The following is an 18,090-nucleotide window of genomic DNA, read 5'->3' on the forward strand; positions in this document are numbered from 1 at the left end:
AGTGGGGGACCAACAAATGCAGAGCATTTTTGAAAAGTAAACATCAGAGAGGCCTGCAATGTCTCTCTAACCTCTTCTCCGCTCAGGGATTAGGCAGAAAGCTCATCAACTCCTCATAGAACAATGGGGGCGCTGCCCTCCTCTCCAGGCTGGGCGGCCCCTGGGGTCTGGGGTGGGGCAGAGCCGTGCAGGAGGTCCTGAGTTGAGGGGCTTGAACTTGACTGCTTCCCAGTTGCTCCCGGCACTGGACCACCCTGTAAGCTCTGCCTTCTCAGGGTCTGCAGACACCAGGCCTCACTCATTCTCCAAAGCTCCAGGCACAATAATAACCTACCAGGCATGCACTACTTCTTATGCACAAAGGCCCGTGCTAGGCACTTGTCTAATCCGTAAAAACAACCCTAACACCCAGATCTGACTGCCTCTGCTTCACAAGCAACAACACGGACGCTTCCTGAGGCCTCCCAGGCATCGAGGCGGAGTCGGTGGAGCTGGGGCTCAAAGCCAGATCACCTGGCTCCGGCCGGAGCCTCGTGGACTCCCTCATAGAGGCTCCCTCCCTGGCAGCCTGGACCCCCTTCCAGGAGCAGCCTGGGCAGCTCAAAGCACAACCACCTCACCGTGCGCCAGGTCACAGCCCCTAGGCCCAGAGCCTTCTGCTGCCTCCGGGCCCAGCCCTCAGAGCAGCCTCCCCCCTCATGGGGATCCAATGGCAGAAGCACAGCTGCCTCAGGCGCGGCCGGGGCGGTGGGAGCACCAGACTGAGGTGCCCAACCAGGCAGGTGTCCGAAGCCTGGGAAACGCTCCTGAGGTTTCTCTCCAGATACAGACGTCCAGGAAAACTATGACAGAAAGGGCCTGTTAGCATTTACTCTGCAAGCAAGGCTCAGTCTTCTGGGTGCTTTCCAAATAAGACCTCAATTGCCTCGATTTTTCACATTTAAAATGTACCTGCTTCTGGGCCATGCACAGACTGGCCAGGACACCTAAACAGGCCCCAGTTCACTGTCCCCCGGCAAGTCCACATCAAAGGAAGCCCCAGCGTATGCACTTCCTCTAATTAAGAGGCCCAGAGGCGACGGCTTCACTGGCCTCACTGACTGCATCCATGAAGCCGGGCACCTCCCGAGCGCGCGCTTCTCAGGGGAAATGGGGGAGCCCGGCCGGGCGCCTGCTGAGATACCGCCTTCAGATCAAATCAAATCCTCCTCAGCCTCAAGCTCAAGACCCTCCCACAGTATGGTCCCATCTCACTTTCCACTCATTCTTCACTCTCCCTATGCAAACTACACCGGACAGAGGCCCAGGGACCTCGGCGCTTCCAACCCCTCGCCCTGGTGCACGCTATTCTCAGCCCACTCCCTTCGATCTGGTTTTAACCAAACACTGGCCCTTTAACTACACGTCAAAGCCCATTCTCTGTGATGTCTCCTCAAGCCCCTTCCTCCGCTCACACGTCCCCGATGCTGTTCTCTGCACCTGTCCCGCCGCCTCAGAGCGCAGTTCTGAGGAGTTCTGCCAGCGGCTCCCTGCCCGCAGCCTGGGCCGGAGTGAGGCCAACTGCTCTGGAGACAAGGTGGCAGCAGGTGCCCACACACAGTGTGGCCTCGGCGGGGGCTGCCGCTGTCCCTCCCAGTGCCCTCCGGTGGCCTGCGCCCGGCACAGGCTCCACACCTGGCCCCGCGACAGCCTTCTCTGGAGGTAAGGTGCTGCAGGAACTGCCTGCCCTCCCTAGGAAAAGGGGATTCGCTGGGTTTACATGCTCTGCAGCTGCGACCAGAACAGGCCGGCCAGGCATGCAGTCCGCAGACCGCTCCATGGCCGTGCCAGCTGTCCTGCTCCCCCTTGCCAGAGCTAAATTCATCTCCCGCAACTGTTCCTAGCAGACAGGCCCCGTCCCGTCTCCCTCAAAGGCAGCTTTCTCCAGCCAGCAGCCTGCAGGGCAGCCCTGCAACATTCCCCGGTGTTTACCTCTCTGAGGAACATTCTTCTGCCCAGCAAGGCATGCCGCGGGGGTATTTCAATCACTGCAACAATGCTGTGGGAGACCTGAATGTTCTCTCCCCACTAGCCTGCTCCCTGGCCCCCTCGCCCTCGCCTCACCAGCCTGGGGGTGTGAGTGGGTGAGCATGAAGGTTCTGCTGGGAGAGGTGCGGGTTTCCCAGGGGACGCAGTAAGAACCACCAGGGAGGCCCCACTCCCCCCTCCTTCAGCAGCTGCTCCCAAAGTTTGCCCCTCCCTCCACCCTCCTCAGTGACCCGGGCCGCCCCTCCCTCCTGAAGACTCTGGAAGGCCTCGACTCAAGCATCTTCGGGGTAAGCATGACCCCCTCAGGGGGCTGACAGGATCCACATACTCGTATTTCCGAGCAGCATGCGGTTGAGGGAGCACCTCCGTCCTGCTGGGCTGCCCCACCTTCCGTTTAACCCAGATGGGCCCGTTCTCCGCAGTCCCGGCAGGGAGACCTTCCGCCTGGCCACTCAGGGCCTGCCTCCCTCACGCAGTCAGAGGGCAGCTGGCCGCAACCTGGGCCTGGAGTCGCGCACAGGGAGCGCGGGGCCGAGGCCAGCTCTCCGTGCCGCCACGCAGCCTTACCTCATCCCACTCCGAGGCGAAGGAGGGCGACTTCTCCAGCCTCTTCTTCCCGATGCTGCAGTTGGACAGGGACTCGCTCCGGCTCCCCATCGCAGCGTCCTCCGTGGGCGAGCAGGTCAGGAGGTCGGAGTCGGACTTGGACAAGCTGCGGCTGAGCTTGAGTTCGGCTTTGGGTTTGCTGGCGGGAAGGACTCGGCTTCTGGCCCCGCTCTGGTCTCCCTCCTCGGCGCCACCGGGGTGCGGAGGTGCCGTGTGAGTCAGAGTTCCGGGGGGCGGGAGGCTGTTGGAGGTGGGCAGGCCTGCTGGGTAGCCCCCTCTCTGAGTCTGGTCCGGGCCGCCAGGCGGGGAGCCTCCGGGAGCGTGCACGCCCGCCTCCTCCAGCTGCATGCCGGCCTCGTGGCAGGTGCCCTGCGCGGGAGAGCCTTCTGGAAGGCTCTGGCTGCTGGCGGAGAGCAGCTGGAAGGCGTCCTGCCCCACCTCGTACACCGGGGAGGAGCCGTGGAGGAGCCCGGAGAACTGCTCCGGGACCGGCCCGTCCTGCCCCTCCGCAGAGTCCTGGCTCTGGCCGCTGCTGCTCCGCCTGTGGTCTTGAAGTGGACAGAGAGAGAAATACAAATTAAACGTGGCAAAAATCAACAAAGTTCCAAAGCAGTGCGCAGAAGGCAGAGCAGAGGAATTCAAAAACAGAGGGGGGGAGAGAGAGAGAGATGCTGAATGGGCTGGGAGAGGCAGAGGGGGAGAAGAGCGAGGAAGGAAGAAAACAGTTCCGTATTGTTCTTAACGCTCAATTTGTACCCAAAGTCAGAGCATTTATGAAATTCCAAACACTGGCCTGGATAATGCCACCTGGCAGCCTTCCCTGTGCAGCTCTGTCAGCATTAACGACCAGACCTTGCTATATAAGGCCAGAAGTGCTAACTATATCCTGCCTTGGGAAAGGACGGAGAGGAGAGAGGGAGAGAGGGAGCGAGCGCAGAGCACAGTGAGAGGGAGGGAGAGCAGAGCGCGCCAGCGAGCAAGTGTGAGCTGTGAGCAGGGCCGGCTCCTGGAACATCTGATAGGCTCCCAGGAAGGCCAAGTGCTATTCAGAGTCGCCGCCCGCCCGCCCTCTGGCGAGCAGCTCGGAGGGAAGGGAAGGTCAGGATCCCAACCTGCAACTTCTGGAATTCCTTAACTGAAAGTGCAAAACAAGCAGCGAGAAATGACGCTTCCTTCCTCGGAGGGGCTGAGCCCACGCCTCATCCTTCCTTCTGCGGCAGCACTTTCCTCTTCCCCCAACGCCTCCCAGCTGCTCCCACTGGTTTACTTTAACCCCAGCCGGCCCACTGAAAACAAAACGTCTACTCGGCCAGTGCCAGGAGCTCCTGGGCCTCCAACCCACCCCCCACACCCAGCACCCGATGCCCCGCCCCAGGCACCAACGCTCAGCCTGGAGGAGCATAAAAACTGACCAAATCAGTGTCCAACCCGGCTCACACAGGACGCCAAGGGCTCGCCGCAGGCAGAAGGCAGCCCTGCATCCAGTCCCACACACATTCCAGGGCCAGAGTTCAGCTTTACTTCCTCTGAAGTGGAAGCTGTGCACATACACCAAACGACCCCCTAGTCTGCCCAAAGCTCCTGAGACCTATCCCCGAGGTCCGAGGAGCTTAGAGCTGAAAGGGTCACTTTGGCCGTTTTTACAGATGAGAAATGGGAGGCTCCAAGGCCGCTGGTGGTGGGTCCGAGGGGTGGGGGAGGCTCTGACCCAGGTGTCTGGCACCTGGCTCTCCTGGCCGTGCTGTTTGGGAGCTGTGTGGCCCTGTCAGTGAGCTCTACTTGCTGGGCTTCAGTATCTAAAATAAGTAGGTCGGACTGGACGGTCCCTCAAAATCCCTTTTACGTTAGGGTTGTGATGAGAAGCCAAGTCTTCCCCATCTGTGATGGCAAACTTCTCGCCCTCCATGGGCGTAGCACCCACTCTCCCCATCAGCTTGCCTGCAGCCTGAGGGCCCTTCTTGAGGCCCAGTGCCGCGCGGAGAGGGGTGCACTTCAGGAACTGGTGCACTGGGGCAGGCCCCCTGCAGGGCTGTGCCCCAGGACTGCTCCCTCCAGACAGCCTGAAGGCAGGTCAGCCACCGCTCTCAGTGACCAGAGCCGGCTCCACTCCGAGCAGTTCCGGCTCCGGCGTCTGCCCCGCTTTGGCGAGCCTGCAGAGCTGTGCGGGGCGGCGGTTAACTCACTCTGCTCATTGAGTAGCCACAGGAGCCCACAAGTATGAACTTGGGCGTCTCCTTCCTCTACACTTGTCTGCTCCAGGACTCTCACCCCGAACTCACAGCCCTGCTCCCCAGAGGTCAGGGGCAGAGCCCGGAACAAACACAGCACAGGCCGGCCCGTCCCCAGGGAGGAGAAACGCTGGGAACACAGAGCTCCACACAGCTGAGCTCAGCCCGGACACCGTGCCTGCAGGCCAGGCACACACAGGAGCCCCGGCGCCGGACGGAGCCGCCCTGTACTGCCGCGGGCGGCCCGCGAGGCCGCACTTGACATCCAATGGCGATGGGGGACTGCAGAGCCTGCCACCTCGAGGACTTATCCTAATGGCCGGCCCCTGCAGGTCCTGCCCGAGGTGCCTGTCCCTCTGACTGTGTGCACACAGGAAGGACTTGGTAACAGGAGCACCAGCTCCCATTTCTTTGCATCAGCTTCTAGCTTCTTATTTAACCATTTGGTGGTCAGGGGGGTGGGAGGGGGGTAAGTCCAACCACAAGAGAAAAACAGCACAGCCCAGAACCAGGAGCCAGCGTGGCCGCGCTGTGTGGGTGGACGTGCTCTGCCTGCTGCCGGGGACCGACAATGAGGCCCTGTCTAGCAGCTGCCATTCAAGCCAGCTTCAATGAAGAAAGAGAGACCGATGCCAACAGCTCAATACCAGACTCATGCCGGGGGAAGGAAGTGGGCAGAAGAGAGAAATGGAAACTTGTGAAGAAGGAGACATGGAAGAGGAAGTTTCTGAGGGTCCTAATCCCGTGAGAGAAACCACAGCCCACCGACACCTTATGGGGCGTAAGAAGTCACTAGAGAACCCTCCGGCTGACACACTCACCGTGTTCCCGCCTTTGGAATGACAAGGCCCCCGCCCCTCCTCCCACCTCCCCGCACTCCCCGCAGCCTGGCCTCTGGGGGAGAATGAGGGAGCCGGGTGTGCGGAGGCCCCCAAACGCCAAGACCAGCTGCTCCAGGGAAGCGGACACTCCAGCCTGAGAATCCCCAGCCCCTTAACCTGCCATCGTAACTCACTTTGCCCCAAGCTGTGAGCTGCAGGGGAGCAAGGGGTCCGCCAGGCTAAACGTAATTACTGTGATGATCCATGGGGACCTCAGGGCTTTGGAATAATAACATTTTACACTTACACATTCTTAGTCACCCCACCCATTTAAATTAGGCTGAAAAAATGCAGCTCATGTGAGGACTCTCTAAGTCAAATCAATCCTCAGACCCAGAGGAGAAAGCTGGGGTACTCCAATTTCCCAGCCTGCTCTGCTCTGTTCCATCAGGACTGAACCCTCTAATGGTTTGATCGCTGTGTGAGCGTCAGAACCGTGCTTTTGCAGGGTCACCCCACTTTCCCCAGAGGGGAGTGCTGACACAGACATCGGCTGGACATCGCATCTGAGCAGACAAGTAGACCGAGTTCACCCTGTTCCGTGGGGACCAGAGAAACAGAGGGGAGCCCCAGCTGCAGCCAGCCTGCGGCGTTTCCTCTCTGGGCCCTTTTCAAAAGTGAGCGGCTGGGCTGCATTCTCTAGGGTAGGGGTGTCAAACTCAATCAGAGAAGGGGCCAAAATCTAAAATCCAGCCTAAATCACGGGCCGAATGGTTTACTGAACAGTCATAAACTGTCATTGTGATGGAAACGCAGCGGAGTGCAGTGATGACAGCGCGGTGCGGGCCACATTGCAAGGCCTGGCGGGACGGATTTGGTCCGCGGGCCTTGTGTTTGACACATGTGCTCTAGGGCTTGAGACAGTAAGGCCTGAATCTGTGCTTACACCAACATTCCTCCCAGCTCCTGAGGTTGAGAATGTGAGTAGCAGAGCAGGATCCGGGTGAAATGACTTAACCTCGAGGCTAAAGAGGCTTTGGATCCTGCCAACCAGGGCTTAAGGCCCAGCTCTAACACCTAACTTTTTCCCATCTCCTAACCAGAGGTAAAAATAGCCCTCCCAGAAGGTCTGTCTGCATATTTGATGACCTAAGCAGTGTAAACGAACTCAGCACATGGCTGGCCTGTAAGAAGCATTCAGAAAATGGAAACTGCCTCACATCACCCTCTTCCATCTACAACCATCCCCGCTGCTCTTCCTGCAAACACTGCACACAGAGACTGCTCCCTTTTCTCCCAACTCTGCAAAGAGCCAGCTATTTCCTGAGTGGCTCTATGAACGAGCGGAATAAAACCCAAGTGCCAGGGCAGGCCCAGGAGTCTTGCAAGTTTGGTTCAAGGTGGCATGTCACAGCGGCCAGGGGCCTCGCCACTCTCGGTAGCACCCTCAGATACAGCACCGCTCTGGGGCCCCTCACTTGTCCTGATGCCCTTACCATGTCCTTCAGCACCTCCTGAGCCTGTACACTACCTGCTGTTGGACCTCTGGCCCCTCAAACTGCCCTAGTTACCCTATTTTTCCGTATATAAGACGCTATTTCCCCCCCCCTAAAATTGTTAAGACTGATACTCGAGGGGCAGCCGAGGAGGGAGCCGCATGGGTGTGTAGCTGCCCATACCTTGTCAAACAGGCTTCCTCCACTCACGACCCTTATTGTTACTGACGTCAGCTGATGCCATAATTGGAGGTGGAGGTGGAGAGTGCGCAGATGCAACAGGGACGTTCTGAGCCCATAAAGTGTCAAAAACTAAAAAGTAAGCGATTGTCTTACTCTGCAAAACTCAAACTGAACGTAATCAGCTATGCAAAAGAGCATGGAAAGAGAGGTGCGGAGAGACAATTTGGACCTCCCGCTGAGTGTATGATCAGACAGTGGAGAAAACAGGAAGAATAACTCCATAAGATGCCAAAAAAGAAGGTTTTAAGAGGAAAACCAGCAAAATGTTTAAAATATTGATTTCTTAATTTTGTGTTGGAAAAGTGGGGAGCGTCTTATACATGGGGTCATCTTATACATGGAGAAATACAGTAACCCGCCAGCTCTGGGGATCCTGTGCGACCAGAGTGACATCTGTGTCCGATTTAACAGCACACTCGCCACTCTTCTCCCTTGATCTCCTGCCAGTCCCAACGTGGGCATGCACAGCCATCTGCTTCCTCTTCTCTAGTTGCTGGAATGTTGAGCCGAATACTCAAGAAACAACTGACTGAGTCCTCTACCTATTCATCTTGCTCAGCTGCTCCCAATCGCTTCAATGTACTAGGACACATGTGTCAAACACAAGGCCCGCCAGGCCTTGCAATGTGGCCCGCACCGTGTTGTCATCACTGCACTCCGCTGTGTTTCCGTCACAATGACAGTTTATGACTGTTCAGTAAACCATTCGGCCCGCGATTTAGGCTGGATTTTAGATTTTGGCCCCTTCTCTGATTGAGTTCGACACCCCTATACTAGGAGCTAGTGGTTCTGTGCTAAGTAATGTTTTTCAATAACCAAGGCAACCATGAGGAAAGAATTTGTATTCCTATTTTCCATGTAGAAAATGAGGCTTAAAGAGGTTAAATGACTTCTTCAAAGCCCTCAGCCAATGAGCCGTAGAGCAAGAATCCAAGCCAGCCCTCCTTTTGCTCATCTCCTGAGAACTGTGGTATCACCATGAGATCAGTTCCTCACCTTTTCCCCTCTTTCAAACTGTCATCTTTCCCACAGATATGCCTGGAAGACAGTCACGAATTTCCTGAGAAGACTTAGATCAAACTTCATACATACGCCCATACATACGCCTGGAAGACAGTCACGAATTTCCTGAGAAGACTTAGATCAAACTTCTTTACCAGCTCCCTGTCAAAACACGGGGATAATTTCATCTCTTCGCGCCGGCCTCAGGGAAGCATTTCCCCGTCTGGGATTTGCTAATGGCCTCCTCATCACCTAACCCCATGGTCAGCAAACTGCGGCTCTTCGGCCCCTTGCGTGTGGCTCTTCCACAAAATACCACGGCCTGAGCAAGTCTATTTTGAAGAAGTGGTGTTAGAAGAAGTTTAAGTTTAAAAAATTTGGCTCTCTAAAGAAATTTCAATTGTTGTACTGTTGATATTTAGCTCTGTTGAATAATGAGTTCACCGACGACTGGCCTAACCTTTTTTCTAAACTTCACCGGTCCAGCCTTTCCTGCATCATTGGCACTGTTAACTGCTTGCCCCCTTCTTCGTTGGTTATGGGATTTTTTAGATTGGTTCACAGCCACCTAGAATGAAAACTACATTTCCCATCTTCACTGTAGCCAAGTGTAGCCCCATGACCAGGTTCTGGCCAATCTATATATATATATCTATATATCTATATATCTATATATCTATATATATATATATATAAAACCCTAATATGCTAATAGACTGAATGGTGAAACAACTGAACCAAACCACCAGTCGCTATGATGTGTGCTGACCACCAGGGGGCATGCGGGAAACATGGTGGGCATCAGCAGCAGGCAGCAGAGCTCAGAGCATGGTGGGCGTCGGCCATGGTGGGATGGTGGATGTGAGTGGGGCTGTCAACCAAGACAAGGTGCTGGTCGCTGTCATTGAGGCGAGCCTCTGTTGGTTACTGAAAATTCTTTGCTCCCATGTGCTGTGGTCCCACCGGGCACTTGCACCCGCTGCCAGCACCCAGTGTTGGCATCAATTGCCCCTCAGGGCTTCTCCACCTCCCCCTACTCCTGAGGGGCGATCGGGGCCAACAGCCACCTCTCATACCTGCCGCCAGTGCCGGCACTGTTGCTTGCGCCCTGTTGGCTCCGGCTCCACTCGCACATGCAGCTGGCACTGGAGTCACCATTTGTACCCATTGCAGGCACCTAGCACTGGTCCTGATTACTTGACATTGTCAGTGGGTGTGAGTGGTGGCTGGTGGCACTGATTGCTCCTCAGGGCTTCTCTACCTCTCCCTGCTCCTGAGGGGCAATCGGGGCAGCCACCGCTCACACCAGTTTACGGCACCGGCCCCAATTGCTCTGCATCGTTGGCATGTGGGAGTGGCAGCAGTGGGAGCAGGGCTGCTGGCAGACAGGGGACTGGGGGCCATGGCAGGAGGGGCTGGGCAGGGGCAGGGAGAATGGGCAGAGACCCACCCCTGTGACTACCACAGCCTCGCAGCACACAGTTCCTTTCAAGGTGCACAAATTTGTGCACTGGGCCCCAGTAGGTTATAAGTGAAAGTGGTCTATGCAACTTTTGAGAACGGTCTTCAGCAACATGCCCTCTTCTCCCCCTGCTTCCTTCCTGTGCTGACAGCTTGAGTAGTCATCTTGAATCAGGAGATGGCAAAAGGAAGTTGGGTTCTTGACCTTCACAAACTAGCCCTGACTCTTTACCTCTGGGCTTCGACCTTATTTAAGCCTGTTATTTGGTTTCTATCCATCCAGCCTTGGCTTCGAAAACACTGCCTTATTCTGGTTACTGTTTCTTCCCCTTGTGCCTCTAACCAGATCTGTTCTTGACTTCTTCAACCTCTCTAGTCTTCTCCTTTACAATTGACTCTCCTTTATGCTAACTATCATCTCAACCTGATGACTCATGAATCTGTTTTTCTAATCTTTACATCTCTCTTGAACATTGTACCCATATTTCTAAGTGTTTACAGAGTATCTTTACTGGGATGTTCTCCTGGAACCTTAAACACCTAAAACTTATATTCAAAATTGAACTTAACATCTTTCCTCAAGCATGTCCTTCCTTCCATGCCCTATTTCTATGAACTACACAGTGCCATCCCCATGAACCAGGCTCAAAACCTCAGAATCATCCTCAAGACCCTCTCCTCCTCATTCTTCCACACTTCACTGTAAGATCCTTTGCTATATCTCTGCCACCCATGCCCTCTGTCCTATCACTTCCTACTGTCCCCTAATTTGAATTCTAGTTCCTTTAAGAGATGCCTTGAAGACTTCCGACTTCAGGTTACTCCTGCCTGCAATCTCCCACCTACAATCTAAGATTCCACAATTACTCACACTTAAAGAATGCCTTCTTCCCTGTCACCTTATGCAAAAGTTTCCACAACACGGCACTGTCTCTGGAATAAAGGCTGACATCAGATCCAATACTCCAGGACCAGTTCTTCATTCCAGCCAAACTGATTGTTACCGTTTTCCAAACATGTGCTCTATCATCTGCCATCATATTACTGCTGTTTATGCCACTCCCTCCGCCTGGAATACACTCTCCTTCCTCCTCCTTCGCCTATCAAGTAGAACTCTCAATTTTGGGATTCAGCTCAAAAACTACCTCTCTTATAAAGCCATTCCTGATCTCTTACACAGACACAATGTATCCCTCTTTAGGACTCTAAGATTATTTTAGGCCACTTTAACATATTCTGCCTTTTATGATTATTTTACATATGTCTCATGTATCTATATGTAAATAAATGGCTGTCATGCCCAGCCAGCGTAGCTCAGTGACTGAGTGGCAACCTATAAACCAGGTCATGGTTCAATTCCTGGTCAGGGCACATGCCCGGGTGGGGGGCTTGATTCCCAGTGTAGGGTATACAGGGGGCAGCCAATCAATGATTCTCTGTCATCACTGATGTTTCTAGCTCTCTCTCCCCTTCCCTTCCTCTCTGAAATAAATAAAAAATATTTAAAAATTTAATAAATGGCTGTCGATTCATTTGGTGGAGGAAAATACATATATGCAGTTCACAGGCTTAGGCTTGTTTGATAAAGAAAGAAAGGTGAACAATTCCACCTTAAAAGTATAAACCAAAAAAGCAAGATAGCTTTCCAGTGGGGCTTCTGGCAGGAGCTCCTCGAATGCAAGAAGGTGAGAGAAGAGGAAGCTGCTGGAACTAAGGCTTCACTGTGAAACTATCATGTACATTTTTTGCCTTTTGGCAAAGCACCCAAACTTACTCCCTGGAAACTACTAGGAAAAGCTAGACTGGACGCCGAGGTAAAGATGGTGGACTGAGCACAGGCATCTATTTGATCTCCCTCCTGCAGTCCGATGGAAGCACGCCGAGAACCCCAAGCTGGCCAAGGGAAACGCCTGAAGAAGCTAAAGTACGTTTTCTTCCCCTTCCCTCCTGAGGATAAAGATTTCAATCCTCGTACACAAACTTCACGCAGCCCTGAATGCACAGCTCTCAGGAGCACTGCCTTAATTAACTGCACCTAGAGGGCCTCCGCCGTGTAGCTGTGCCAATGAGCACGCTCGTCATGGTGCCGAGCTAAGGGGCCCTAGTGCTGCCGACAAGTACAGAGAGTGACTTCCAGGGCTCCCGGCCACTGTCCCTCTTGCCGTCAAACCTGCCCACTGTCTCTCTGGGCAGCAGTGTGTTAAACACTGAAGAGAAATAAGTGACGAGGCTACAGGAAACAGGAAGCATGCTCTCCGTTGTGCTCGCGCTGAACAATGGCTCAGAAGACTTCCCCCACGTCTGAAGCACTTTAACAGCAGAGGAATACCCGCTGGATGAAACTACCGCAAACCATGGCCCAGTGCCTGTCTGGGGGGGTGAGTATTCTGCTCCTTGGATCCCGATGGAGCTTTCTGCTTCTGTCGGTTCTGTCACATCTGCAGACACCGATGGCCGTCTGCGCGGGGAAGTTCTCGCTGTAAGGACTGTCCTGCACAGTGTAAGACGCTGAGCATTCCTGGTCGCTAGCAACGAAATGCCAGTGGGACTCTACATCAGCCAGCCCCTGTGGTGCCCACTCACTCTCCCGAGCGTCTACCCCAGGGGGATGGCAGCAGCAGCAACTAACCGCGTAACATTTATTTCTATCAACTCCCTCATTATTTTTATTATTTGTGTTTTGGAAAAGTATTTTAACAATTTACTGTGTAGTTTTTAACTATATGCAGGCTTCTGCACATTCTTACATTAGTGTAAAACATTTACAGAGTATTACTTTTTACAATGTCTGAATTGTGCTTATATATTCTTTATATTATTCGAATGTATTGTTTTATTTCTCTTTTCTTGATCAGAATTGTCAGACATCTTTTAAACTACAAACAAGTTTTCATTGTAATGATAAAGCCTATTGCTTTGTTTTTTTTCACTTCGTTAACTCTGCCTTTATTTTTTCTTTATTTAACTGAAGTGTAATGTGCATACCATAAAGTATGTGAAATAAATGACTTGCTTTATTTTTATTACTTACTCTCTGCTACTTTCTCTTGGTTAAGTTTTAGTCTTCCTCATTTTTTAAACAAATAAATTTAAGGGTATAAACTTTCCTCTAAGTATCACTTTGGCAAAATATTATCAGTATTTATATGAAGTGTTTCCACCAACAATAATTTCTAAGTAGTAAAATCGAGAGAAAAAGTTGACAACTTGCAGACCAAATATATAACACTAATTGACAAGATGCTCAATTTCACTAATTATGCAAATACCAATTTCAAAAGACACTCCTTGTTCAACATGGTGGAAACATTAGAGGAATAATGTGCCGGTGAAGGTGGGGAAGAGTGAGCTCAATCACCACTGAAGGAATAATTTAGCTCCACCAATTAGACCCCGACATGCACCTACCCTGGCTGACTAACCTCCTTTCTATCCGTCTTTTAAGAAACACTATATATTTTTAAAATATATTTTATTGATTTTTTACAGAGAGAAAGGGAGAGGGATAGAGTCAGAAACATTGATGATGAGAGAAAAACAATCGATCAGCTGTCCCCTGCACATCCCCCACTAGGAATGTGCCAGCAACCAAGAATAATGCCCTGGACTGGAATCGAACCTTGGACCCCTGAGTCCACAGGCCAACGCTCTATCCACTGAGCCAAACTGGTCAGAGCAAGAAACATTCTTATAAGCATGTAAGAATATGTATATGGAATGTCTACAGCAGTATAATTTATCACAGAGAAATCCTGGAGGCAACTGAAACATCCATCATGGTGAATGGGAAAATGAGTCATGGGGTATTTAACCATTAAAAAATAAGGTAGATTGTTAAGACAAAATTGTACTCATAATCTATAAACAAGGTAAAAAAAAAAGCAAACACACAAGTTTGTAAAATATGACCCCATTTTAGGTCGGAAACACATAAAACAATCTCACACAGTTGCTTTTGTATAAAAATAGCCAATGGCCCAGAGTACACACCACACTTTCCCACTGTGGCCGCCTCTGGCAACTGTGACCAGCAGAGAGGCAAGGAGAATCTGAATGTTTTATTTGTATTCACTTCTGTATTTTTTCAAATTTTCCCCAGTGTGCTAATACAAATGTAATTTTTTAAAAATCTCACATCCCACCCCTCATGCTGTAGTTTCTTAGAAGTCTGAAAGCTCTGGTAGTCTCATTAACGTGACCTTTTGAAAATTGGTATTTTAATTCATAAAAGCTGTGTAAGGTCCTGACATTGGCGGAAAATGATTTGCCTCACTGTGCCCATCCCTGGTGGGCATTCCTCCCAGGCTACTGAGAAACCCAGAGTCTGTTTTCATATTCAGTGCTGGACCCCAGCAGCGAGCCTGGAGGCAGGCACACGCTGCTGCAGCTCAGTTAACCCTGCTCCCCGGGCCACCCACTCCCAACGGCAGCCCCGCACCACAGCAGGGCTGGAAGCAGCCCACGCACAGGACTAGATGCAAGGCTGCAGTTCTCTTTGGCGGCGAGTTCCCTTCTTAATCCGAGGCCTGTCCTTCTGGGGAAAGCAAATCCCCACCCAGGGCACCTGCAGCCAAGCAGACTGGCCCCCTCTTTAAAGTTCACAGACTTTTCCTTTTTCTTCCTTCCAAAGGCTGAGCCCACTACCTTGTCAGAGTTCTAGACCAATCCTTCAGAAGAGAGAAAGAGCTGTGTTATCCAAGAGAAATAAAACCTAGGTTAACACAGAAATCTGTACGTAAATATTCATAATAGCTTTCTTTGTTATTTTCCCAAACTGTAACTGAAGCAAATGTCCTTCAACTAGAAAATGGGTAAACTGTGGTACAAAGGTCTACTCCTCAGCAATGAAAAGCACAAATACGGATGGATATATGCAACAACATGGATGAATAGCTATGAATCCTGCTAACTGGAAAGGCCAGACTCAAAGGATACATACAGATTCCATTTTGTGACATTCTAGAAAAGGCAAAATGATGAGGACATCAGAGTGGGGACTGCCAGGCACCAGGGAAGTCCCAGGCGTGACTATGAAGGCACACACATGTTTTTGCTGTGATGAAACTGTTCTATATCCTGATTATGGTAGCAGGTCCAAGAGTTTATCTGTCAAAACTTACAGAACTACCCAGAAAAGGATGAATTTTACTATGTCTAAACGATAATCTTTTTTTTTTTTTAAAAAAAAGCTCCAATGGAAACCAAAAAACAAAGCAAAATTAAAAACCCCCACAGAGTTTCTGCAAGCCAAAGAGAAACCTTTTAAACAGGATCTTTATGTTTTAATATATTTTTATTGAATTCAGAGAGAAAAGGAGAGGGAGAGAGAGAAACATCAATGATGAGAGAAAATCATTGATTGGCTGCCTACTGCACGCCCCCACTACTGGGGATCGAGCCTGCAACCAGGGCATGGGCCCTCGACGGGAACTGAACCCAGGAACCTTCAGTCCCTAGGCCAGGGCTCTATCCACTGAGCCAAATCGACTACGGCTAACCAGGATCTTTAAAATGAAGATCCACAATGTCACCCACATAGGCACATGTTCTCTCTGCCTCCCCCACTTCCTGACAAGCCTAGCAAAGGGAACTTCTAAAGAATCCCCCCTTCTTACCTGAACCAGGGGCTGTCCTGGGATTGGAAGGAGACACCAATGCTACCCCGTGGCGGGCCTCTCCCTGCAAGCGGCAGAGAGCAGGGGAGACCAGAGCTCCCTGCTGCCTGTGCTGCAGGGAAGTGCCCTGCCCTTCCTGCTCCTCCTGGAGGCGGTCACGGGCTGCCTGGCAGGGCGCACTCACCTCTGTCACCGTGACCGTGTTCGCAGGCCTGGCTGGATCCCGGCCCGCAGCCCTCACTCCCTCACAGAGGAAGCTGGATTTACAGCAGCAATGAAAGTAGGCCAAGGCGACAGAGCACTCCAGTTACCTGGTGGCAGCCAATCACGGCCCCCTCGGAGTGCCTCACTCTGAGGTCAGGACTCAAACCCGTGTCTGTGCCATCAGCCTGAACCCAAAGGGACGGACTTGTTGGACTTGTTTTTCCACAGCATTAACTTGAGGGTTTATGACTTGAGCCCCCAAATCTATTCCTGCCACAAGGGGGCGGTCTGTCCGGGCCACGCCTGGCCCCACCTGGCCCCACCTAATGTTCCCCTGCTTCCTGTGCAGAGAGCCACAAGCAGACTCCTCCCCTGCACTGACAAGGGAAGGAGCACCCCCCACCCAGGCTGCAGGGAACAGCATCACCGCCTTCCGCCGGCACAAGCTGTACAAATCCCTTTAGCGCGGTTTCTGCTGGGAGGGGGGGTACCTTTTGTTTTTCCGTCCACTGCTGGCAGCTTCTTTGTTTCCGCCGTTAACAGCAGCTCATAGGGATGCTCCTCCTCCTCCTCCCTGGCTGTGCTCTCCTGAACCCGGGCTCGCATGGCCAAGACCTAAGAGAGAAAACACCCAGACTTTTCATGCCGTGGCTACAGCCCAGCAGGTTATGCTGGACAAATCTGAGGTTACTGAGAGGAGAGGAGGGGAAGAGGTCAAGGAGTCAAGCGTCCCATGGGTCACTGCTCTTGTGGATATGCACCGGGACTTCACATGGCAAAGGCCCCTCCTTACCACATTTTATCTTTCAAAAAACCATAAATATCGGGTCTAGTAATAATTAATGTTGTTTTCAACATTCGTTTAAAATCTTGCTTGGCGTTGACTTGTATTGACATAACCTTCAAACACGTGGTATCTACAGAACGTGTGAAGTGCAATTAACAAGTTTTGCTTGAAAAAGTTTGTGTTTGGTTTGGTTTTTGTTGCAAAACTAGGGCTAAGAAGATGGCGGATGAAGAGCATATTCGGCACTGCATGCTTTACGAGTTCCAATTAGGAAGAAAAGCAAGTGAGGCTGCAAAAAACATCTGTAGTGCTCTTGGTCAAGATGCAGTTAGCGCCAGAAAATGCCAGCGTTGGTTTGAGAAATTTCGCGAGGGAAATTTTTCGTTAGATGACAAGAGTGGTCGAGGCCGTGTGTCCAATTTTGATCAAGAAGCTCTTCAAGCTCTTTTGGTGCAAAATCCTCAAATTACCCAACAAGAGCTTGCGACAACTTTAAATTGTTCACAAAAAAACAATTTCCAATCAATTGCGTGCACTTGGCAAAGTCCAAAAGTTTGCAAAATGGGTTCCTCATGAGTTGACCGACAACAACCATAATCAAAGAGTCACAATTTGCAGTTCGCTCCTCTCTCAAAACCGTTTGCCGTTTTTAGAGCAAATTATTACCGGAGATGAAGAATGGGTGCTGTATGTTAATGTGAAAAGGCGGCCTCAATGGTTGGACAAAAATGAGGCTCCGCAGCCCACGCCAAAACATGACTTGCATGCGAAAAAAGTGATGTTGTGTGTTTGGTGGAATTTTAAAGGAATTCTTCATTATGAACTTTTACCATCTACCCAAACCATTACAAGTGCAGTGTATAGTGCCCTATTGGAAAGGTTAGCCCAAGCTTTAAGAGAAAAAGAACCCGCGCTGATTAATCGGAAGGGCGTAATTCTTCACCACGATAACGCACGACCGCATACTGCAAGAATCACTGCTGAAAAACTGCGCCAGTTGGAATGGGAAGTTCTCCCTCAACCTGCATATTCTCCTGATATTGCCCCTTCCGATTACCATTTGTTTCGTTCTTTGCAAAACTTTCTTCTTGGAAAAAAATTTAATAATGAAGAATGCCTCAAAAATACACTGACCGAATTTTTGGCATCAAAATCACAAGAATTTTACAACAGAGGGATTAAAATGCTTCCTGAGCGTTGGGCACAAGTAGTAGAAAACAACGGCAACTATATTGTTGATTAAATTTTGTTGTATTGTTTAAGTAAATTCGATTTAAAAAAGGTATTAGAAAACGACATTAATTATTACTAGACCTAATAAATCCAAGATGGCCCTCCCCATTTCCACTGTGATCTGCATGATCTCTTTTCATGGCTACTTCCTAGCGTACTCCAAAGGCCTTCTTTCTCCAGATCTCCGCTAAAAGGCACAGGGACTGCCTGAGGCTGGAGTCCCTCCCACCTTCTCCAGCGGGTCTGACATTCACAGGGACGAAGTGCTCTGTGAGTCCTCTATTTCTACAGCCTTTCTGCTCGGGTCCTCAAAGCCAGCTTCCACCGCATTTATGAGAACACTAGTGGTCCAGTGCATGAAATTCC

General features: G+C 51.3%; 1 protein-coding gene across 9 annotated transcripts in view; it reads right to left on the reverse strand.

The window, feature by feature from the left end:
* The window catches only part of ANKS1A (ankyrin repeat and sterile alpha motif domain containing 1A), a 174,669-nt gene that overhangs the window by 68,303 nt on the left and 88,276 nt on the right, over window positions 1-18,090 (reverse strand). For all 9 annotated transcript variants that reach the window (XR_006739975.1, XM_036415306.2, XM_036415309.2 and 6 more), the window contains 2 exons: window positions 16,196-16,319; window positions 2,596-3,182 (listed from right to left, as the gene is read on the reverse strand). Coding sequence is in view for 8 of the 9 variants with exons in the window: in XM_036415306.2 (XP_036271199.1) it covers window positions 2,596-3,182; window positions 16,196-16,319 (711 nt within the window). In the remaining variant the exon portion in view is untranslated. The remainder of the gene's footprint in view (window positions 1-2,595; window positions 3,183-16,195; window positions 16,320-18,090) is intronic.

The sequence above is a fragment of the Pipistrellus kuhlii genome, unplaced genomic scaffold (assembly GCF_014108245.1).
Source record: "Pipistrellus kuhlii isolate mPipKuh1 unplaced genomic scaffold, mPipKuh1.p scaffold_m20_p_5, whole genome shotgun sequence".
Classification (NCBI taxonomy): Eukaryota; Metazoa; Chordata; class Mammalia; order Chiroptera; family Vespertilionidae; genus Pipistrellus; species Pipistrellus kuhlii.